Source organism: Malaya genurostris, chromosome 2 (assembly GCF_030247185.1).
Source record: "Malaya genurostris strain Urasoe2022 chromosome 2, Malgen_1.1, whole genome shotgun sequence".
NCBI lineage: Eukaryota > Metazoa > Arthropoda > Insecta > Diptera > Culicidae > Malaya > Malaya genurostris.
Window position 1 is genome coordinate 25,804,366 of NC_080571.1, and position 25,898 is coordinate 25,830,263.

Below are 25,898 nucleotides of genomic sequence, written 5' to 3' on the forward strand. Positions count from 1 at the left end.
TTGGGCTTTGATCTGCTTCCCCACCCCCCATACTCGCCAGATTTAGCCCCCAGTGACTACTGGCTCTTTGCTGATCCTAAAAAAATGCTCCAGGGAAAAAGAATTGGCTCAAATGAGGAGGTCATCGCTGAAACTGAAGCATATTTCGAAGCGAAAGATAATTTTTTTTATAAACATGGTATTGAAAAATTGGAAAAACGTTGGAATCATTGTATCACCCTAAAAGGTGATTATGGCGTGGTTTCAATTACTGGACCCAAAGCTATTGATCTGCAAAAACCATTGCAAGATACCTTAGATAAATTGTCCGTTTGGGCTGTTCATCTGGGTATCGAATTCTCTGCGGAGAAAACAGAGCTGGTCGTCTTTTCAAGAAAGCATGATCCCGCGCAGCTTCAGCTCCATATGATGGAAAGAATGATCCAACAGGTTTTGACTTTCAAATACCTTGGGGTGTGGTTTGATTCCAAATGCACGTGGGGAGGACACATTAGGTTTCTGATAACGAAATGCCAACAAAGAGTAAATTTTCTTCGAGCAATAACAGGATCTTGGTGGGGTGCTCATCCGCAAGATCTAATAAAATTGTATCAGACAACGATACTTTCAGTGATGGAATATGGATGCGTTTGCTTTCGTTACGCTGCAAACTCTCATATTATCAAACTGGAACGAATTTAGTATCGTTGTTTGCGAATTGCCTTAGGCTGCATGCATTCAACACATACAATGATTCTTGAAGTTCTGGCGGGAGTTCTTCCATTGAAGGATCGTTTTTGGGAGCTTTCATCGCGACTGCTAATAAGATGTGAGGTACTGAATCCCCTGTTATTAATAACTTCGAAAGGTTAGTTGAGCTTCAATCTCAAACAAGATTCATGACAGTACACTTTAACCATATGTAACAGGAAATCAACCCTTCAAGATATATTCCTATCCGTGACACCCTCCTAAATGTCCCTGATTCAACTCTATTTTTGGACACATCCATGCAGCGCGAAGTGCGTGGAATCCCGGATCATCTACGCTCGGCGGAAATCCCAAAAATATTTTCAAGTAAGTTCAGGCATATTGACTCTGAGAAAATGTTTTACACGGATGGATCGCGAATTGAAGAAGCGACAGGGTTTGGTATGTTCAACAATAATGTTTCGGCTTCATTTAGGCTTCAAGAACCTGCATCTGTTTATATAGCAGAGTTAGCAGCAGTTCATTATAGTTTGAGTCACATTATCTCCAAACCATTATTTTCTTTTCACAGATAGTGTGAGTGCAATTGAAGCCATTCGCTCAAACGCTGCTGGCAAAAATGAACCGTTTTTCTTGGGCAAAATAGAACAGTGCCTCAACGACATATTGAACAATAATTATCTAATCACTATAGTTTACGTCTCGGCTCATTGCTCCATTCCTGGCAATGAAAGAGCCGATATTTTAGCCAAACGTGTTGCAATTGAGGGTGAAATTTATGAGAGACCTATTGCTCGTCTCGCCAAAGAACACTTGCCAGCTGGCAAGCTTCTTGGGATAGAGATGATCTGGGACGAAGGATGCACTCAATTATTCCTAAAATATCGCCAAAGGCATGGTTCAGGGGACTGGATGTGAGTAGAGATTTCATTCGTGTGATGTCCAGACTCATGTCCAATCACTACACGTTAGATGCACATCTCCTTCGAATTGGGCTTTCCGAGACTAATCATTGTGCTTGCGGAGAAGGTTATCGGGATATTGATCATGTCGTTTGGACATGCGTGGAGAATCGTGATGTCAGATCTCAACTATTAAATTCCTTGCGTACCCAAGGTAGACTATCCAATGTCCCAGTTCGAGACATTTTTGCTTGTCGTGACCTTTCTTACATGAAACTTATTTATCATTTCATAAAGACAATTGAAATTTCAATTTAATAATTGACCCTTTTGAGGGTTAGTTCTGACTCCTACTGCGTCCATTAGCTCATCCAATAGCAAAATTTTAATAAAAATGATGTATTGATAAAAACAAACTCAAAATAGGTTACGAAATCAACAACAAAATGTATAAAAATTTCAGCTTATTTTTTATTTTGTAGCAGGTAATCAGTTGGTTCAAATAATGTTCTTAAGTAGATTTAATAATAAATAACGAAATACCTAATATGATATTTAAAAAACAAGAAGAATATATTTTATTAAACTCAAATCGTTGTATGGTTGTATGGATGGTATGGCTGTGCAGTTGTTAGAGTGGTTCAACTCTAATTTGCCTATCGTGAAGCGTCCAATTTCTTCGGCTGTCCGGAGTTTAACAAGTTTCGAAAAAAATCATATTTTAGTAGGAAGCAAATATTCATACAAAACGCGATAAAATTACAACATATTTTCGGTAGCCGGCTACCTAGAGCAATATACTTGCCACTGGAATATCAAAACTGTATCGCAAATTTAACTACCCCCCGGTAATTGGTAATGTCAAAACAATATCGCTTAGAAAATTGTTGAACTAGCAACAAAAGCTTACAATTGTTGATTTCGAGTAACAGTTACCAGAACCTTAGCTACCAATGTTGTTATGTTGAAAAATAAAAGTTGTCTGAAAAGTAACCCAAACGCAATTGTTCATATCGGAAAAAATCTAAAATTATCAGTATTGGAACAAAAGGGACATTTTTTTCTTCTAGGATTAGTTTGCCCAGAAAATTGAGCGAATAGTTTGCGTCGTGAAGATCTTAACGGAGGAACTGATCGAATCACGATTGGACTACGTTTTCTGTGAAGTCTTGTGATTTAGGACTGTTGACAACGCCACATCGAAAAGAAGTGCTTCGGTGCCCTCATCTGATGTTGCAACCAAATACAAATAATAATACCCCTAAGTCCCATATAAACGAATCGCCAATGTTTGGTTCACAGCATAAACAAGTAAGCTTAGCAAATAGCTCCCTTTCGTTGTGATAGTGTGAAAGTGTTAAAGGAGATCGTTTCTGGCAACGCTTTATGCTAGTTGCTACGGTGCAAAACAAACTTGTTTGTTTATCGTAGCTGTATTAAACTGCAACAATCAGTCTAAATATCGCCGGCTAATAAACCGAGAAGCTTTCGAAATGGTGAGAAGTTGCTTAGTAGAGGGATGTGACACACGAACAGGGTCGTCCGAAATTTCGCTCCATAGTTTCCTATGGATCAAAATATGTAAGTAATATGTTTACATATTTTTCACTATAATAAACAGTAACTATTAGGTTTTTTACCGTCACTGCTAACCTCAATCGGATGAACACATTTTGACAGTTCAGCAGTACTGTTTGTAAACAGAAATTTCTTTTGTTTGTTTATTGACAAATTTGATCAGACCATTTACGGTCCGTATCGCCTAAATAAAGTTTTAATAGATTTGTTCACGATTGAATACGGTTCGTTTTTGATATTTATTAAATAAAAAAGACTAGTTGCAAAGTGTAAAGACGATTGTTTTAGATGTGCTCTTCGATTTTTGTTTAAGCTTGTTTGTAAACAGTACCGCTGAACTGTCAAGGATGAATACTTGTTCATTTGTGTCGTCACGATAAAAAACCTAATAGTGAACTTGTTCTTACCCTTCAGTGTTGCTAGTTTTATAGGAAATTCGTTAAAGTACATTGTCATTCTGACAGTGTATCATGACAATGTACCGCACTATGCAAAATGGGTCCTTGAAAATTTGTCGGAGTACTCCGTATTATAATTTGTATTTGCTGCAACACTGGACGAAGTGGACGAAGGGATAGTCTTCGACAAAAGCGTCACACGGTTAAACTCGGAAGAAAAACCGCCATTGCGATACTCTAAAAACGACGCTAAGTATCAGTGAACGCTATTCGCATTATCGCTGAGTGAAATTTATTTAACAGTAAAATATTTATATTAACTACTAAAATGTACACCTAAACATACTACTGAATAGTGTTTACTTAAGAGTAGAAAGGTTTGTTAATAGTACATTATTCTGCTGGCTAATCTATACAAACTATTGGTAGCCTGAAGGTGAGAATTTTTCTTAATTAGTGTGAAATTAAGAAATACTAATCCTAACATTAATGTGAGCAGATTGTACGTTACTGGAATTTAAGCGTTGTTGCCGTTATTATTATAGAAAGCTAGCTCACTAGAAGTAAGTTATATTACTTTAAGTTGGTCAATGAACTAACGCAATGTTTTGCAGGGATTTTTAAATTCTACTTCACTGTGAAATTAATTATTGAATTGGAGCTGATCTTTTCGCTTTCTCGGCAACAAGGACGATGACAGCCAGACATCATAACGATCACTTTAGAGGCTTCTATCAATCTGAAACAACTGATGCAGGAATATTTCCTCATAATGCATTTTCATTTAATCCTATTAGAACATGTATTAGAAATTAAAACCCTATATTCCAAAATCTCGTCAGTCGTGAAAACATTAAACAACAAACACGAATTTAGGGCGATTTTCAAAGAGTTTTTTCGTTAGTTACTTTTATTATTTACATTTTATTTAGAGTACGTTTAACCAGAGTGACGACAGCTGTTCGCTTGGAATGACAGCTTCCAGTTCCAAACGACCCGTCAATTACAATGTAAAGCACTGCCAACATTTCGGATAAAATGTTTTGAATTGTTGCCAACATTACGAATGAAAAGTCGTCACTCTTATTATAGGGACTCTAATTTTATTATAACAACCCAAAACATACGCATTAGTCTAATAAAGTATCTTGATAAATCCTCAATTTATTAACTTTCGAAGTATTACGCCTACACGCTGTGCTTTCAAAAAATATTAGTTCTCTTACTCCCATCTTAACCATCCGGAGAAGTATCGTACATATTTAACGTCTAAAAGTTGATTGAAAATTGAAAATTGATAGAGGTAAGGCGACGACACGACCTGCCACTCGTCTATCTAAACTGTATCGAAAATTTAACTACCCCTCAGTAACTGGTAATGTCAAAACGAAGTTGCTTGAAAATCTATTGAAACTGGCAACAAAAGTAGAAAACTGTTGATTTTAGATAACAGTTACCATAACCATGGCTACGTATGTTTTTTAATGGAACGGACTATATAAATAATCTCAAAACAAAAACAAATTGTTTCTGTGAACCAGAGGATATGCGGATTTCTGATTCTTTCGGACCTCCTATGTACGATGATACGGAACGTGATTTCGTGAATAACGCCGATCGATGCGTCAATCTCTTTTGAAGCTACTATCAAGCGTGTACCGGTCATAGTGGCCGTATTGTGGAGGATAGTGATTGTACACGTTCTACCTTGAATAACCGTCGTGCCGGGACCTTCCCGAAATTGGAGCGCCATTCTACCGCACGAGAATGGGGGAACCTATGTTTGAGATACATTCTAGAATTTAACCCAGGGAACAAATTTATTTTTTATTTTTGTATCCGTATTCTACATCATTACCGTTAGAACATTAAAAAATGCTCGATCGATAAATTGTTTATATTTCTCGATCATGAATTTGATTTTTTACGAAACCATTGCAGCTAGAACATGTTGACTGGTTAGCATTTCCATTGCGTACAATGGAAAGGTGACCTTCTTTGGATTTCACAGTAGAAGTTACTGAAATATTGAACAAAATCTGTAAAAATGTGTACCATTCGCGTATCTTTTGCGTTTTTTTAAATTGTTTGTTTATTTACTTTGGAGCTCCTTGGTAACTAGTTCGTAGCAACCTAAACAGTGTTGCTCAAGAAGATTATTTTTATTATTATCAAGGAGTCGCTATATTTGCGGTAGCGTGCCTATACCCAGAGTGACGACATCTCATCCGTAATGCTGGCAACAACTCAAAACGGTTAAGCCGAGATGATGACAGTTTCGTTCGCTTTGTATTGTATTTGACAGGTCGTTTGCTCGTTTGGAACAAAGCTGTCATTCCAAACGAACAGCTGTCGTCACTCTGGTTTAAGGCACTCTAATTTGCGGTAACTGGCGGTGAATCGTTAACAGACAATTTCGGAGTGCCTGGTCGTGTCGTCGTGAATATTCCTCGCTCAATTTTTGGTAACTGATGGTAAATCGTCAACGGACATTTTTCAAGTCGGTTTTTCTTCAGAGTGCCTGGTCGTGTCGAATAAACACTTGATAAAATTATTCGAAAATTTACTAACATACAACCACTAACTGTGATGCATGTGGAAATGCAGAGAATTCCTCGGTTGCTAGTAGCAACATGCATTGAACTAGCATTCCTTTCTTCCCAACTAGATTTGCTTTCGGAGTTGGCCGATGCCGGTAATGATCAGCATAAAAAAAATCGATTTCGGAATTCTCAAAATTTTGACAAGTTCCAAAAAATTTCGAGCTTACACAAGATCTCGACGTTTCAGACAATTATAATAGACATCTCAAGAAGATCCATTTTGAACACTTTTTCCCTTCCGATCAACAGTTGGACACTCGTTCTACCTATTATCTGTTGGCGACCAGCAAGCCGTCAATAAGCTCCGTATCTATCGGCACGACAGAAAAGACATTGCACTTTGGTGCAACAGCAAGTGCGGCTCAGTGGATTATGTTGATCCGCCAGGTCGCATTAGCAGTCCAACATTATCTGCTAATACACCGATGAACCGAAGGCGAAACGTAAAAGCAGGCTAGGCAAACAACAGTGCAATTCCATGAGCAATTTCGACTTTTTCCCGCTGGAATTCTCCAGATCAGCTGGTGCCCAGTAACAACACACCAACACTTGCATTAAATCATTGGTTGAGTCCAGTCACAATTTTTATTGTTTGAATGACCATGTATTTGTTTATTTTCATCTATTTTTTCTGCGTGTAGAACTCAGTTTTATGGATTAGTAAGTGCTATATTTTTTGAGATTGCGATTTTGACAGCTAATACCACTAAAACATAAACACAAACGTTAACACCATCACAACACTCCGACAAAATTTCTTCTCACTAATTTTACCTGGAGCTGTTAGCGGAGCTGTGACTTTGTGAAGGTGTAATAACGTGACAGTGAAATTAAATGGTGCATAAATAGTGCAACTATTGAAAATTTCTTCTATTCAGATCACTTCTCGCTCGCGGGTAACATCAACGGATGATAACTTTTCGTTGACGGAAGCTTACGAATCGTCTGAATCATACATTACACGCTCATTCAATGTTACTCTCAAGTGAGTCATTTGTACTCACTTTTGCTTATTTAAATCTAAGACAAGACCTGACAACTGGCTTCTTATTCTTCCTTCCGAATCATCCTTCTCGTCATTTTCGCCCTGTGGAATAAATACCAATGTATCGGCTACAGTGTAGCCATATTTACAGATTTTTTAATAACTTTGCTAGGAAAAAAAATTATATTTAAATTTTTAGACTTTAGGTTTTTGATTTGAAATAAACATGAAAAATGTTTTGGTGAATGCATTTCTTTATTATATATTATTGCTTAAAAACAATTAATTGAGCTTTGATGACAAAACACGAAATATCTCATGTTGAATGCAAAATCGAATCCATTGTTGACGTATTACCGGATCTTTTGGAAACCGGAAAGTCAGGTATTGATAGAAATGCTTAATGCGACCACAGTGTGGAACACAACAGTTCATTCTTCTCGTAAAACTAAACACACTTCCGAGTTTACACTAATATAACAAATCTTTTTTGGTTACACTTTAATTCACTAAAAAGAAAAACGGCTTGATGCCTATTTTTATTACACAGTCCTGCCACTATAAACATTTATTACCAATGGGATTGAATAAAAGTGAAACATTCTCCGAAAATTTTCATTTTCATTGGTGAGCTAAAATTATACATTTTAATAATTTGTTTTCTGATTTTCTTTATACTTGGCATCATTGCTCGCGTACCCTGCAAAAGTTTTTTCTTTTCACAATGTGCAGGTAGCAACATCAAAATCAGCCAATCAGAAACTGGTCCATTTTGGAATAAAAGCAGCCCCCCCAGATGTCAGGTCTTGTCTTAGATTTAAATCAAATGTCAAAAAGTGAGTAATACTGATTTAGAAGACTGAGTAACTTCTACTCAATTTTTAAATTGACTCACAGTGTCTTGAAAACGTTGTGTGAAAATTTACGTTCACTGAACTTTTCCCTTTGTCGGAGGCGGAACCATGTTACAACAGAACATTATCGAAATGCTTACTGTACACCTCAAAGCAAATTGCGCAGGTTGAAGACGGTAAGAAAGTGTTCAGTCATATAGCAAGTATTATATTTATTTTTTCTATATAAGAATACATCAGAGCATTTGTACGAATGCTGTACAAAATGCCAGTACGTGAGCAACGTAAAAAGGCAGACGGATCCTTTCCAATGACCGATGAACAGGTAGCGGCTTCCTTCATTCGTTGGATGAAAGTAAGTCAGTATTTGTTTAAAGTAAAAATTCCTTATTCGAATCCCTTATTCAAATCGAATGATATTGAGTAATATTTACTCACTCGTGCTAATTTTCCTATTTGTAGCACTGAGTAAATGTTACTCAGAATTTGACAAATACCATATACACTCAAAAGTGAGTAAACAAGCTTTACTCTCTATAGAGTAGTTCCACTTTTAACGAAAGTGAGTGAAATTGTACTCACTTTAGAGTAACATTGAACGAGCGTGTACACTGTTCTATGTGAAAGAAAAAACAGAGACTCGTAGTAGGCGCACGTAGTGTTCACGAAAATTTTTCAGTCCATTAATCATTCATATAGGGTTTCACGGCAAATTTTATGTTTTCGGTGCGTATTTGCAAGAACAAAAATGTTGGAATCGTAAAATTCGAAAGTAGGAATGCTGTTTGTGAGTGTCTTGTGGATTAGTGGATACTTCAATTCAGAATTTTTCTCGCACATTCAACGGATAAGTGATAAGCCTAACAAGATCAACCGGCAAGAATAAACAGAAGATAGAGAGATTATTAATAAAAAGGGAACCGAGGTGTAGTTCAAAATATATACATATGGTGACGGATTAGATGTGTCTTTTACCGGTGAGTTCGTTACAATAAGACATCCGAAGATAAACCATTTTCCTCGGCTATTGGATCCCGAAGGGTATAGAATCATTGATACTGAGAAAGGTGAGTTACGGATTATGTCGTAGTTCTCGCGGAGTATATCTTGGTAGGTATGCTGATTATATTAGCTACAGGACATTCACCCCAGCAGTGATCTATATTAAACACACAGATGAAATTTGCACGAATAAATGAATGGTTGAATGAAATCAAAACTTCAGTGTCGTTTGAATGACCCTGTATTTGTTTTCTTTTATCATTTTTTTTCTTGCGTGTAAGATTCAGTTTTAATGGTTTTAATGATTACTAAGTAGTATATTTCTTTTAAGAGTTTTGACTGCACAAACGTCAACACAATAACAACACTCCGACAAATATTCTCCCACACACTCATTCAATGTTACTCTCAACAGCGTAATTTGTACTCACTTTTGCTTATTTAGCTTAAATGTTAAAACGTGAGTAATATTGATTTTGAAGACTGATTAACTTCTACTCAGTTTCTAAATTGCCGTTAAGTTTTACTGTTTTCATGATTGGAGGTTTTCGCTGCCACATTTGTGCAACCTTCGTTCCGGGATACGTGAGGGAGTTAAAAACTCATTTTCTACAAATTCATAACCTAACTACGAGCAAAAATGAAGTACTGCCGTTTAAATGTTCGAAATGTGGAATTGTATACAAAAGTTTTAAGGTTCTGAAATGGCATATAATAAACTCACATCCGTTTGGAAAATGATAGCGAAGACATTTCTGATGTGAAAAGTGTTGTCGATTTCGCTTCCAGTGTCGGTACATCGACAAGACGTGAAACGGATCCGGAGCCCATTCACTCTGAAACAGGACTTATCTGGATATTTTTAAGCTTATCATACTTATCATTTCGTAAATCTTGATATCGTGAAAATGTGCACTAGCGTACCCCTTAGAGAGAAGCGATAAAAAAGCCCTGCTTTGAAGTAACTAATAAAATGTTTTTCATGACTTCAACTCACATTGACGGACGATAACGTTTCGTTGGCGGAAGCTTAAGAATCGTCTGGATTAGAGTGCCTATAACCAGGTTGTTGTTTGCTCGTTTGGAACTGGAAGCTGTCATTCCCGAAAACTTTTTCCTTCCGTCGAAATTCATATTTGGTTTTACGAGAAATTTTAGGTTTTCGGTGCGATTTGGGAAGAACAAAAGTGTAGAAATCGTGAAACTCGAAAGTAGGAATGCTGTTTTGTGAGTTTCTTGTAGATTAGTGGGTACTTCAATTCAGGATTTTTTTCGCACATTCAGCGGATAAATGACACTAATGAAAGTGTGACTAACAAGGTCAATCGGCAAGAATAAACTGAAGATAAAGGATTATCAATAAAAAGGGAACCGAAGTGTAGTTCCAACTAGATACATATTGTGACGGATTAGATGTGTCTTCTACCGGTGAACTGGATCCCGAAGGGTATAGGATCTTTGATACTGAGAAAGGTGAATTCCGGATTAGCCGAGATGTCAAGCTTTTGAGGATCTTAACCTTAATTTTGCGGAATTTCGAATATTTAACAGCTTACGGGTTATGGTTTATGGTTATGATTCCTCATCCGACAAAAACTGCGAAACAAACAGTGCAGTTTCTCAGTCAATGTTCCATGAGTAATTTCAACTTATTCCTGCTGGAATTTTCCATATCAGCTGGTGCCTAGCAACAAATCCAACGCATCCACACTTGCATTGAATCATTGGTTGAATTAAATAAGAATTTTTATTGACGTTTGAAAGCGGCCCTTACACGAGCATTATTTTTGTCATTTTTAATGAGGACTAAGTAATGATGTATTTCAAATTTGAAAGAGATCTCGTCATTACTGCACCATTACACGTTCATTAAAATGATATTATTTTTTAGTAATGACATTTTTAATGACTCGTGTAAGGGCTGCTAATGACCCTGTATTTGTTTTTTTATCAATTTTTTCCTACGTGTAAGATTCAGTTTTAATGATTAGTAAGTAGTGAATTTCTTTTAAGTGTGCAATTTTGACTGCACAAACGTCAACACAATAACAGCACTCCGACAAATCTCGGGTAATTTTTCAAAAGGGCGTATAAGCAAGTGACAGTTTCACTTTGTTTACTTTCTCTTCTATTGATTACCAAGCAGTTTCCACGTTTATCACTCAACTCTTCGCATGAAATGATACCCGAAACATTCGACTTTCAAACAGAATAGTGATATCAAAGAAAATCTTTTTAATCATATCACAATAATCGAAAGAGAGAGTGATTAAAGAGAAACTGTCACTTGCTTATACGCTCTTTTGAAAAATTACCCGAGAAATATTCTTCCAACGCAGAGAAGTCAGATTTTTTTGCTCGCCAATCGCCAAGTCAGTTTTGCGTGTCATACTTTATAGAGAAATTGCAACCAGCAAGACATGCTTGCTGGCTGCAGATTTTCAGACTTTTGAAACTCTGTCTGCAGATATTTGAAATTTTTACCTCTCATCTCTGTTCCAACGGGAGTTTACTGTTGACAATTCAGATCACTGCTGGCTCGCGGGTAACATTGAACTTACTTTGACGAACGATAACGTTTCGTTGACGGAGGCTTACGAATCGTCTGAATCATACGTTACACTGTTCTGTGTAAAAGAATAAAACAGAGACTCGTAGTAGGCGCACGTAGTGATCACGAAAATTTTTCAATCCAGTAATCATTCATAAGGGTTTTGTAGTGTATATCAGAAGGGTTATAAAATTTATAAGAATGAATGTGAAATGCTAAGTATTCTTACGATGGAGTAAACTTGATAGCTTTACTACGTTCGACTAATGGCGTTTTCGTTTTTAATTTGCACTACACCGGTGCAGTGCTACACTGAGGCATGAATAAACGAACAAAAATGACGAAAACATAAACAGTAACCATTGACTACAATAAACGATTCCATTGCACAGAGCTACACCAAACTTTTGATGAGTGCTACACCAGTGGTATCGGTGCAGAAAAAGTGTAGCACTGGTGTAGTGCAATTGGTAAAAACGAACGGTTTCAGTGCAGCTTTCGCTACACCAGTGTAGTGCAATTTAAAAACGAAAACGACATAAGAGAATCGAAGTAAGCTATATTTGAAAACAATGACAGAGATTAGAAATATGGAAAATAAAAATCGAGTAGTGATTCAAGAACAGTTGCCGGAGAAAGATGTCTTGTGAAATTGAGACGAATCGCAAAGGATACGACAGGTTTCACGGCAAATTTTATGTTTTCGGTGCGTATTTGCAAGAACAAAAATGTAGGAATCGTAAAATTCGAAAGTAGGAATGCTATTTGTGAGTGTCTTGTGGATTAGTGGATACTTCAATTCAGAATTTTTCTCGCACATTCAACGGGTAAGTGACACTGATGAAAGTGTATCTAACAAAGACAACCGGCAAGAAAAAAAATATATGTTTTCAATCAGTCATTGCAAAACTGAACTTATTGATGGCGACTTTACGTCAAACCAGCTAAAATGAATAAACCGTTGAAAACACTTACGGTTTGATTTTCCGTACCAATCTGCTTCTGGTAGGAAAAAGCAGGGTTTATCAAACATCCTTCATAGGGGTCTGTCGCTGGCGATAACCAGCCAGCGACTGGCACAATTTAGAAGGAAGCAAGTGATTATAAACATACTCTCCTACCCAGTGCTTGAGCGGAAGAATAGTTATAGAACGAGAAGACTAGTGTTTGTTGTATGATGAACAGAAAGGATGTTTGGATATATGATACCGGCCGTGAGGCGGCTAGGATTTAGTCTATGTTCGATGTACGCTTTACCAAACCCAGTCGTATTTTAGAGCGGTAGCGAAAATGGTAGCGCATATGCACGGAATGCATAAAAACGCAGGTTCGAGTCCTGTTTCTGAGCGTATCTTTTCCAAAAAATCATCTTTTCTGTGAGTTTCTCATTCATTTGGCTTCTCCAATACATTTTTTCACTCAGTCATTGCACACACTGAAGAAAAAACTAAAGGTAGGGGATTATGAACCAATAAAGAGGAAACAGGGAACCGAAGTGTAGTTCAAACTAGATACATATGGCGATGAATCAAATGTGTCTTTTACCGGTGAGTTTATTATAATTACTCTGCATTAAATTCCAATACCTTACAGTTTGTTTTATAACTTGATTATTTGGCTGTTCCACCTGTGTGAATCGAATTATATTATTTAACTATTTCATTCAATTTTAGTATAAATAGCATACAAAATCTAGCTACGTTCATACGCAGAAGTATTCAGGTACATTTTTGTATGATCCGAAACATAAAAAACTACTTGCAGAACTGTCCTTAGGGGCCCCAGTGATCTACAGCATTAACTACAACAGCTTTTGCATATGTTACGTTTGCTGTTTATAATCGTGGAGCTACATGGCGCCTGGTGCTCGTCTATTTTGATCTGTTCCAGGGATGTTCTCAGTCGTCCAAGAACTCAAATCTACAGGTCTAGCAATCAATAGCTTAAAGCAATTTAAATCAAATTAGCGGGTAAACTTCTTGATGAAAGAAAAACATACTTCACAAGCTCAGCAATGGCTTCGAGAATGTTATTCCGGTGTGGATGCCACGTTAAAAGACAACGATGTGTGGATGATTCAGAGCAGTGTTTGGCCATGTTAACAAGTAATAAATCAGATTTTTTGCGCTAATATGTGACACTGGATGAAACATGGATCCATCACTTCACTTCGGAATCAAAACGATCATCATCTGAGTGGACTGCAGCAAGTGAACGACGTCCGAACCTTGCAAAAGCACAACAATCAGCTGGGAATGTCATGGCTTCAGTATTTTGGGATACACATGGTATAATCGACTATCTTGAGAAAGGAAAAACATTTAATACTACATAGCCATATGTCTGTTTCACCAACACAATGCACTGATTTACAAGTCGATGACAACGATGGTTAATGTGAACAAATTACACATCTGGGCCCCAGACAAATGGAATCATCAAGCTTCTTGAAACCGGAAATGCAATCTCTGTAGATTACTGTAGAGAAGAAAAACGATCCAGCCGATAGTCCCGGCATTCATCATGGCAGACTGCCGTAGTGATACAACTCAAAACGACTACAAGAGCCACCTTGAAACGGTATTCTATTTTTGAAGGATATGCTCTGCATAATTTCTTACGTGCAGATTAATCAATTATACAGGAAAACCGTCAAGCGTTGTAATGTCAACTACTTGAAAAGTATACAACGGAAATAGAAATCCAACCCGAAAGTTTTTCGGAAACATGTGAAAGAGAAAAGAATCTGAGTTATCTTCTAACAGATCGGCTGAAAAGTTCGTATCGTTTCTATGTGAGGGCGTCACTAGAATTAAATCCATACCATTTTCAGTTAGTACCAACCTTCAAAAGATACGTGTATAAATTTGACAGCTGTCTGATTATTAGTTTGTGAGATATTGCATTTTGAGTGAAGCTACTTTTGTTATTGTGAAAAAAATGGAAAAAAAGGAATTTCGTGTGGTGATGAAACACTACTTTTTGATGAAAAAAAGTGCCGCCGATACTAAAAAAATGGCTTGATGAGTGTTATCCAGACTCTGCACCGGGCGAAGCAACAATTCGTAAGTGGTTTGCAAAATTTCGAACTGGTCATATGAGCACCGAAGACGATGAACGCAGTGGACGTCCAAAAAAAGCTGTTACCGATGAAAACGTGAAAAAAAAAGTGAAGTTGATCGAGATAGCTGACACCCTAAAGATATCAAAGGAACGTGTTGGACATATTATTCACGAATATTTGGATATGAGAAAGCTTTGTACAGAATGGGTGCCGCGTGAGCTCACAATCGATCAAAAACAACAACGAATTGATGATTCTGAGCAGTGTTTGGAACTGTTATATCGAAATAAAACCGATTTTTTTCGTCAATATATAACAATGGACGAAACATGGCTCCATCACTTCACTCCGGAGTCCAATCGACAGTCAGCTGAGTGAACTGTACGCGATGAACCGAACCCAAAGCGTGGAAAGACTCAACAATCGGCCGGTAGGGTAATGGCGTCTGTATTTTGGGATTCGCATGGTATAATTTTCATCGACTACCTTGAAAAGGGAAAACCCATCAACAGTGACTATTATATAGCGTTATTAGAGCGTTTGAAGGACGAAATTTCTAAAAAACGGCCTCATTTGAAGAAGAAAAAAGTTTTGTTTCATCAAGACAATGCACCGTGTCACAAGTCGATAAAAACCATGCTGAAATTGAACGAATTGGGCTTCGAATTGCTCCCTCATCCACCGTATTCTTCAGATTTGGCAACCAGTGACTTTTTCCTGTTCTCAGACCTCAAGAGAATGCTCGCTGGTAAAAAATTTAGAAGCAATGAAGAGGTAATCGCTGAAACTGAGGCCTATTTTGAGGCAAAGGACAAATCGTACTACAAAAATGGTATCGAAAAGTTTGAAGATCGCTATAATCGCTGTATCGCCTCTGATGGCAATTATGTTGAATAATAAAAACGAATTTTGGCAAAAAAATGTGTGTTTCTATTAAACGATACGAACTTTTCAGCCGAACTGTTATAAAGGCACCGTTACAATTCTGGAAGCGAAGCAGTAAGAGTTGCGAAATTCACACAATCAACTAATACGAGCGATTATCATTTTTATTTGTGTTTACGTGTTCCAGTTATGTCTGTGACATTACTCACCCGGATTTTTTATTTTATCAAGATGTTAATGTCTACGCCTACTACGATAATCATGAAGGTACATGTTACTGTTCTCCAACACTTCTCCTTAAGCTGTTGTCTTCAAATTAGCAATCCAGCAAGCTTGATTCATTAGAGTGGTTTGGTCGCGTTGATGTCCTGTCTTCGAGGTTTAACGTCCAGTCGGCATCGGAATATCCGTCAAGGTTTGAGATGGCGTTCGTAAAAGTGCATAGTTCCATTGTCGATGTTCCTCTCAGGTAACGTAGAAGATTCTTGACTAACTGGTGCTCTGCGAAAGATACACCAGGTATCCAACAGCTTCTTGATACGGAGTATTCTTCATTATCTCAGCTTCCTGAACCGTCCTTGTTGACATTTCCTTTGTCAGCTTCTCTGCGGCGTTCATCGGAGTGGTTACAGCTTTAGCATCCTGCATGTTGAAGCGACGCATAACAGAGTTCTATTTGCGAACGATCCGGATGCCCAAACAGCTTGCGGCAGGTCCCGAATCTTTCACGCGAAATGTACTGCTGAGCTTGCTCTTGATATCATTCTTCAATTCCTTGTTGTTGGAGAATGTTCCCATCTTGCATCCAGTAGTACAGACATGAATCGTATTCGAAAAGAGTTGTGTTCCAAACTCTGCTTAACTGCTGGAGTCCCTACAGTATCTTGTTTAAGCGGCAAATCAGACGGAGCTCTCATGATTTCATGTAACTCACGTAACTCGACTCCATGCCTTGTAAAACAGATGCTATGGCATCCATATGGTCTAGTTGCAGATTGTACTTGGCTGCAAATGCAAACAGATACCGCAGTGAACTGTGACGAACAACAGGAGAATAAGTTTCGTCGTAGTCCATCCTCCTTTCGCTGCGAGTATTTCCAAGTGTCGTTGTTCATCGTTCGTTCCTGGACGCCTCCTGGTGCGTGACTGGATCATCATCGTTTCTGACATCGGCTTGGGGCGAAGGTTGACTTTATGCATCATCAGTCTGTGAAGAATTGGAACATTTGCTCGATAGTTGAAAAACGGTCTTACTTGCCTGGTAGTTTTTGCTCCCGACCGATCTTCGTTCGCATCGGTAGTTTCATTGTCGGTGGAGAATTCATCTGTGTCTTCATCTGGTCGATTTTCGACAAATTCCTCGAAATCTAACTGAATCAGTGCACGACCTCGTGCGGATTTGTTTATTATTTGCGCGGTTTTTTTCCGCTCCAGGCTTCTTCAGGCGTAACCTTGTAACCGTGGATAGGAGATCGATTTAGCAGATGCACGATTGTCGAAACAGCTTCTGCCCAAAATGCTTTCGGTAATCCTTCAAACACCACACCTAGCTCATTCCACAATTTATCGTTTAGCCTCTGTCATACCATTTTGCTCCGGAGTGTAATCATTGGTGGTTTGATGTCGTATTCCGTGTTGCTTCAAATTCGCTTTCGAATCCTCGGTTTACATACTTTTTACCGGTGTCGTTTCGAACCTGATTGACGTTCATCTATGAAGACAATGTAGTATACTCCAAGTGACTTTAGCTTCACCGGGCTGCAAATATCGGAGTGAACTATCTCGTGCTTTTTGGCATCCTCATTTACTGATATTACATTGCTTACCCACCGGACCAACTCTGCGGTTTCCTTGGCTACTACCGTTGATTTTACCGTAGACAAACAACTAATGCGCCTTTTTGTATCCTGCCGATCCTGGTCCAGTATGAAGAGATTGTATTCAGTGATACCGGTCTCTATCACGTCGCCATCCTTGTCAACTACTTTACATCATGATTGTTGAAAATAACATTAACACATGGGCTGAAAAGTTCCGGGTCTAACAAAGAGAACACGATGTTTTTGGTTCAAAATTAACTTTATTCATCTCCATCAAGAGCAACGCAATCATTCCATTGTCGCTCTAACATTTCAATACCACTTTTGTAGAACGATTTATTTTTTGCCTCAAAATAGGCCTTAGTTAAGGTGACAACCTCTTCATTCGTGCGAAATTTCTTACTGGTGAGCATTTTTTCAGGTTTGTGAGCAGCTAGTAGTCGCCAAGAGCCAAATCTGGCGAATACGGTAGATGTGGGAGCAATTCGAAGATCAATTCATGTAGTTTTGTCATTGTTTTGATTGACTTGTGACACGGTGCATTGTTTTGATGAAACAAAATTCACATTCTCGTTTCTGGTCAACAGTGAGCAAACGCGGCACCTACTTTCAACAGAGCTTCTTTCTCGTAGTCAAATACCTTACCTAACAGCTATAGTCGTGCGGTGTCCTTTGTTGTATCAAGCATACGTCTCCACATAACTCGGTACATGGCTGCTCGTCGCCAGCAACTCAAGGCATGGATGCTTCGTAGATCACACTCCACTTGATCGATCCACCTTGCTCGCTGCGCTCCTCTTGTACCAGTCGGATTAGATTCAAGAACCATTTCCACTGGGCTGTCGTCCGACATCCTTATGACATGCCCAGCCCATCGTAGACGTCCGACTTTAGCTATCCGTACGATAGATGGTTCTCCTAGCAGCTGTTGCAATTCGTGATTCAAACGCCGTCTCCACGTTCCGTCTTCCATCTGCACTCCGCCATGGATGATCCTCAGTACCTTTCTTTCGAAAACACTGAGGGCGCGTTGGTCCTCTGCTAACATAGTCCAGGTCTCGTGGCCATAGAGAACAACCGGTCCAATGAGCGTTTTGTAGATGGTCAATTTTGTGTGGTGGTTTACTATTCTCGATCGAAGGGTTTTGCTGAGTCCAAAGTACGCACGATTTCCTGCCAAAATACGTCTCTGCAATTTTCTGCTAGGGTGATTATCGGCGGTCACCAGTGAGCCCAAATACACGAACTCGTCAACCACCTCGATATCGTCACCGTCTATCAATATTCGTAGCGTTTCTTCTCTAGAGCCTCTTTCTCTCAAGTATTTTGTTTTTGACGCATTTATGACCAGTCCAATACGCCTAGCTTCAGCTTTCAGTCCGATGTAGGTTTCCGTCATCTTCTCAAGGTTACGTGTCACAATATCAATATCGTCAGCGTAGCCAAAAAGTTGTACGGACTTTCGGAAGATAGTGCCACTCGTGTTGATCCTCACTTTTCGAATCACACCTTCCAAAGCAGTATTGAACAAGATACAAGAGAGTCCATCACCTTGCCGTAGCCCTCTCCGAGATTTGAAAGGACTCGAGAGCGTTCCAGATACTTGACGGTAGCACATCACTCTATCCATCGTTGCTTTGACCAATAGCGTCAGTATTCGTGCATGATCTGCCATAGCTGTTCTCGATCGATTGTGTCATATGCCGCTTTGAAGTCAATGAATAGGTGATGCGTGAGTACATTGTATTCACGACACTTCTGGAATACTTGTCTTATCGCGAATATCGTGGGCTCCAGTAAATCCCGCTTAGTACGGCCCTACGAATTCCTTCGCTATTGGTGATAGACGACGGCAAAGGATAACCTTGTGATTGCGCGGTAATTGCAACAATCTAGCTTATCGCTCGTTTTTGGAGACGGGACATACAACTCCATCCATCCATTCCTGCGGTAGAATCTCCTCCTCCCAAATCTTAGAAATGATCCAGTGTAGCGCTCTAGCCAGTGCCTCTCCTCCATATTTGAGCAGCTCGCCTGGTAACTGATCATTGCCCGCGGCTTTGTTGTTCCTCAGCTTGCCGATCTCCTCACTTATCTCCGACAGGTCAGGTGCTGAGAATCTTGGGTCGACTGAGCATGCACCCATATTGATTCCTGTGTCGTTCTCTGTATCTTGTGCTCCGTCATTCAGATGCTCGTCGTAGTACTGCTTCCACCTGTCGATCACCTCACGTGAGCGGTTCACCTTCTCATAGAACTTTCATGTCATTTGCGCTGTACAGCTGTTCCATCGCTTCGCGATCTTGATCTTCCTGGTGGCTTTTACATCCCGCCGTGGACAGCGGTCGTAGATTCGTTCCAGATGCGCGTAAAATGCTTCCTTTTCGTCATCGGATCTCGTCTCATGTGGGCAGTGCACGTTGATGATGCTGTAACTGAAGAAACGGCCCTTGATCATAAATACGCACATCCTATCACTATATTGTCAACACTACATATCTAGTTCCTAGAAAACTTGTTGTGCCACAGCTCTGGTAAAAGGTAGTCGTTCGATGCCCACTTTTCCACAACTTCTGTCCCGTGCAACAAAGTTCCTGCAGTGCTACGACATCAAAGCCGCGGATTTGAAGCTTATCATGCAGCATTCGATCGTATGTTGGGAAGTCAAGCGATTTGCAGTTCCATGTTCCAAGCTTCCAATCCTAGTCCTTTGTTCGTCGCGTAGGTCTTTGCCGATTATTCCGAGTCATATTTATATCCTGATTGTACGTAACATATGTTTTCCGGGCAGCTTGTTAGGCCTGCACCAACCTCTTGTCTCACCGGAGGGCTAACGTGTCAGCACTGTTTAGAGTCCCACACTGACACAAGGACGGTTATCAGCCGCCCCAACATGGAGAACAGACGCACGGGTAGGCTCGCTCTCTGTAAAGAGAAGGCAACCCCACATCTTTTCCTGTCAGCATACGACCAAAGTCCCACCGGGGAGGGTTACCCGATCTTTCCTGTGGTTACTCATACCCCAGCCGGCACCGCGGGGAGGTAGGGATAGGAGTTATATGACAAGAGGCTAAGAGTCCCATTACTGTTCTTCAACCGAATAAATTTCTAATGCCAAAAATGATACATTCCAAGAATTTATAGTTCTAGAGATGTTGATGTTATTCTTTTGATTAGAAATTTACGAATTTTAATTTTCGTAACTTACCTAAAGCAATCGACTCCGTGAACAGATAAGGCGTCATCGAATCTAGCTGCGATCTTCGGTTAATGGGACTGTTCCGCACGGAAATTTCCGCCTTCGGATAACCGTAATAGTTCAGCAGCAGATTATTTCCAATGTTAGCGGCGATGGGAGCACTGTGCAGCAAATTATTATTGTGCAGTATGGTCAGACTGCGATCACTAACGTTAAACTCGATTGCCGCTATCAACTGATCCAGATAACGGTTCCAATCTCTGCCAGCTTCCTGTACCAGATAGTCCTCTATGCGACCATCGTCGGCTAGTATTATGTCCAAGTTTTTAAAGCTAGTACTGTTTCGGAGCGTTTCAACGTCGATCGGACGATCGTTATTGTTCAGCATGATCACAACAAACGCACGATCTACCGCTGAATGATGTAACGCGACGGAGTCGTAATCAATTAGAGCCAAGCTGTTGCTAAACATGAAGCAAAAGATTGCTGTAACAATTGGTAAGCACGACATCAAACCGTAAATGTGAAGATTTGCTCTGATGTGTATATATTTCTTGTAGCTGATTGCAAAGAACTGCTGCAGCAAAGGCCAACATATCTTTTCGTCGAACTTAACCGTCTGTTTGACTTGCCCATTACTCGAAGCTGGGCTTCGCAGTCTGCTGGGTCCATCTGGAACGTCGAAGCTTTCATTCTGTTCCAGTGCCTTATTTTTCGCGGAAGAACTGTGAGAAAGATTTGGTTCAGAATGTATCAGAAAATGTATGAATACTGCCAATCTACTTACTTCAAAAACACCTCCTCCAATGTTGCGTTCGTAATACTGATTCTATCAAATCCATAGGTTTCCTTGTTTTCCTCTAAATCTTTCAACAGAGGCGCATACTGTTCGATGGTAATGTAGGGAAGCGTGACAGCAAACACCGGTTCCACGGAAGGTTTTTCCTCATCCACGCTGATATGATCTCTGATTTTGGCCAGAACTTCTTCCTTTTTGAAGTGACCTTTCTTAAGAAGCTTCAGTGTGTACCCCTTTCCGTAATAATGCTTCAAAAACATGGAGGTACCGAACGCAATCAATTCCCCGTTCTCCATAATGGCAATCCAATCGCCGAGCACATCCGCTTCCTCCATGAAATGTGTAGTAATCAGAATAGTGTGATCCTTTTTTAGTCTCAATAAAATATCCCAAATGTCTCGTCTTGATTCGGGATCCAATCCCGAAGTCGGCTCATCTAGAATCAGTAGCTTTGTTCTACCGATGATGGCATTCGCTAGGCAAAGTCTTCTCTTCATTCCGCCGGACAGGTTGGACAGTACTTCATCACTTTTCTCCAACAGGTTCACCTTCCCTAGGATCTCATCCGCCTCTAGTTTAGCCTGTTCAATGTTGATGCCACGAATAGCTCCGAAGAAAGTCAAATGTTCGCGACAGGTCATGTATTTCAGCGCTACATTGTGCTGCGGACAGAATCCAATCTGTTGCCGATAGTTGTTGGAGTTTTCCTCCCCATCGATCTCAATGCTTCCGGAGGTTCGAGGAGTCATTCCAGTGATGATGTTCATGGTCGTTGTCTTCCCTGCACCGTTGTGACCCAACAGAGCCGTTATTCTGTTTTTGTATATTTTCAACGACAGATCTTTCACCGCAGTACGCGTTCCGAACGATGTTTTGAATGTTTTGTTAAGCTTGGTGATTTTCACAACCTTCTCCAAATGGTCACCATTTTCCATCACTTTTTCGTTGTCGTTGTTATCCTCTTCGGTCAGACTGGAGCGGTCGTGACTGTTGTTGATTTTATTCGAACTTTTCTGATAGTAGCTTCTTTCGAACAAAAACAAAAACTTTTTAGGGGTACCGTACTTTCCGGGAAAAACATTTGAAATGTAGAACCACAACAATGCCCAAACTATGGTACCGAATATCAGCATGACCATTACCCAGACTAAACTATTTCTAGCGTTTCCGGGATATCCGGTTGCGAACGCATCGCCTGCTGTGAAGCTGCGCCATGAGTTTTGATAGTCGTGCAAAATCGACACGCCTACTTTGAATCCAGCCATCGGGAAAATCAGTAGGCAACTTTCGAATCGTTTCTGGGCGGAAGCGAAAATGACCGGAGCAAAGTAGCAGATTGGTGCCACGATCGTCGATATTGTGACGGATTCCAGCAGGGTACTGATGAAGAATGTAAACATGATGGTACAGATGACAAACAAAAACAGCAGTAGGTAGGAGCATACAACCTGGGCAGTCGTCAGTGCCCAAACCAATGCGACATTGGTGATAATCATGCAGACCACCGAGATCACAAACAGTTGAATAAAACTCACCGCGAAAATTGCCACCTCGTTCCAGTAGCTGTTCGGAGTGGCAATCTTTAGGTATTCCTTCATACCGGAAGCCTTCTCTTCCACAAGCGGAACCAACAGAAGATAAGTACAGGCCACAGAGATGAACACTGCCAGTATCATATTGACCACAAAGATTTCCGATGATTCCTGCGGTCGTTCACCGCCCAGTGGTATGTGCTCGTACCGGTACTCCGGCAAGGACTCATCCGCCAGTCCCGTTCGTATTTCCAGGAACGATTTTTCGATCGCATATTGCAACGCAAGGAAACCGCTTTCGAAGTACTCGTTTCGATCTTTCAGGAAACTCGTGTAAGGATCCCGCGAGTAGACTTCCTGCGTGCGAAAGTTGTTGTTTTTACTGCGAATCGTGTATGAGAGTCGTGCCTCGGATGAATTACTGCCGAAAGTGATCGCGTAAAAGTCCTGACTGGCCAGTACGACGTGTTCCATTTCGTCGGTTGTTGAAAAACCTTCAACTCCTGTGGGTTGAAAAAAAAATTGGGAAAACCATACGATCGCGTCGTTTTTTCGTGACAGGAAATTCCATAATACTTACGGTCGATGATAATCGAAAGCTTCTGGCGGACATGTTCGATCAGTTCCTCGGTAAACTCGTTTTTTGGAGAATAGTACAGCTTGTTGTAGGTGCCGGTCGGATAGAATTCTATCAGTTCGTCCTGGAAAAAAGTGGCAGAAAACGAAAAACCTGTGTTAATCTACCTAGTCGTGTGATGCCTTTCTTATATCAATCATATTATCATACACTAGCTGAATTACCCGGCGTTATTCGAAAATGTTTCGGGAAGGTAAGAGCACAAATTTTTTTTTTAATTCTAGCACGATCTTGAAATTCTTACCCCTCTCTTGGGAGATGAAAATTGATTTTCTAAACCCCCTCCTTCTAGTCGAATTCCCCCCCACCCCCCTGTTGTTTGTCGACAAATAAGACAAACTTTTACATTACATTACTTTTACATTACATCCTCCTTTTCTGAGGTACTTGTTACAAACTCCACCTTTTTGATACACCTCTGCAATAAATATATAAGCTCGTCGAGAAATAGCGACACTTGCTATCCTTCCACGCGTACTAAATATACTCACGATCATCTTTTGGTTGTTACAAATATCTGTGCCTGTCGAAAAATGTCGATTTCCGCAAAATTGCAAATCGGGGGTACCTCAAGGTAGTCAGCTCGGACCCTTTTTATTTTTGCTGTATCTGAATGATTTGAACCTTGCGCTGCAATGTAAATAAAACTATCACGACGATTTTAAATTGTATCATCCTATTAAAGACCAGGAAGATGCCAGATTCCTGCAGAAACAGTTAGATATCTTCTCCAGTTGGTGCGACCTCAACAAAATGGTCCTGAACGCTTCAACATATTCCGTAATTTCTTTCTCACGTAAACGCACAGTAGTTGTATTCGACTATACCATTTTCTAGACTATTCTCAAACGAGAATCGACTGTCAAGAACTTAGGAGTTCTGTTGGATTCAAAATTTATTTTAAGAATCACGTAGAATATACGATCTCTAAGGCTCTCAAGATGCTAGAATTCATATTTCGCATTACAAAGAACTTTAATAACATACATTGTCTTAAAGCACTGTATTGTGCATTGGTTCGCTCTATACTCGAATATGCTACAGTCGTCTGGGCTCCCTATTATCAACTCGACATCCAACGCATAGAAGCTATTCAGCATAAATTTATTCGGTTTGCCCTTCGCAGTCTTCCTTGGAGGGATCCCAACAACCTTCCCAGCTATAGTGAGCGCTGTAAACTTATCGATTTAGACTTGTTATTCGTAGGCCGAGATATCTGTAGAGCTATTTTCGTGGCGGATTTGTTACAATCTCAAACTGATTGCCACGAATTGTTACATAAACTAAACCTAGCTCTCAATTTTCGCAACCTTCGATCTCATCCATTTCTCAGAATTCAATCTGCTCGCACTAATTACGGTTAAAACGAACCGTTTTCTAGTATGTGCCGTCTATTTGATCGATGTTCTCACTTGTTCGATTTTCACCTATCTCGCAACACCGTGAGGAGGTTTTATGCCTGCTGGAGAGAGAGATTGCCAAATTTCATCTCCATCGGGCTTTTCCCTGCTCCAAAATAAATAAATAAAAATTCGGAACATTTTTCCTCAATTTCTCCCTTCTGACGAGTACTTACTGCAGTTCCTCAAAAATTAGGTTTTCTGAAAATTTTAAAACAACGCAGAAAACTCTACTTTTGCTTGGGCTTTTCGCGCAAGGACGACGATTTTGAGGTAGCCGACACATATCTTCAACTGACTGCGTATAAAAGGGCAACCGTGGTCGAAAATCGATCATTCGTCATCTAACACTCGATGTGGATAGACGAATAACCTACTACGACTAATTTTGATTTTGTGTTATCTTTTATTCGCAGCTTTCTACCTATCCAAGCTATGGGTAAAACGCGCCATAGATCCGAGAAGGATCCAAAGGATGCTAAGCGTCTGAAGCCAAGTGATGTACAGGGCTGACATTATGCATCTCGAATCGAGTTTCTCGAAACGATTATTTTTGAAGTCGATTCGACTAATTTGTGGCATTACGTATCGCGTTCGACTTCTTGATCGAGATCATAACAATGTGGTACTAGATTTCGACTGGCGCGGTTCGAATTGTCAAATAAAAATAAAATAAACAAACCAATACATATTGCAATCACGAAAAAAAATGAAACTATGAAATATTGTTTGGATATTTCCGATCACATTAATGCGGTTTTAGTACTGAAAAGAAGGAAAATGTTTGTAATATGAAGTTTTGTTTGGAATAATATGACTACATTTCTGCAATTTCTTTCAATTGAGATACCGATACGTTTTCAATCTATTTGAAAGAGTAAATAATTTTTGAAGTGCGAGCTTATAAACAAGTTATAGATAAACCTTTGAAATTATTATAAAATATACTGTGTGTTTTTCATGTATTGTGGCAAATTTGATACGACGTACCGTATTTGT

General features: G+C 39.7%; 1 protein-coding gene across 2 annotated transcripts in view; it reads right to left on the reverse strand.

Moving 5' to 3' along the window:
• Positions 1 to 25,898, reverse strand: part of LOC131432769 (ATP-binding cassette sub-family A member 2) — a 103,175-nt gene that overhangs the window by 6,449 nt on the left and 70,828 nt on the right. For both annotated transcript variants that reach the window (XM_058599275.1, XM_058599274.1), the window contains 3 exons: positions 23,443 to 23,563; positions 21,319 to 23,365; positions 20,541 to 21,256 (listed from right to left, as the gene is read on the reverse strand). In XM_058599275.1, the coding sequence (XP_058455258.1) occupies positions 20,541 to 21,256; positions 21,319 to 23,365; positions 23,443 to 23,563 (2,884 nt within the window). The remainder of the gene's footprint in view (positions 1 to 20,540; positions 21,257 to 21,318; positions 23,366 to 23,442; positions 23,564 to 25,898) is intronic.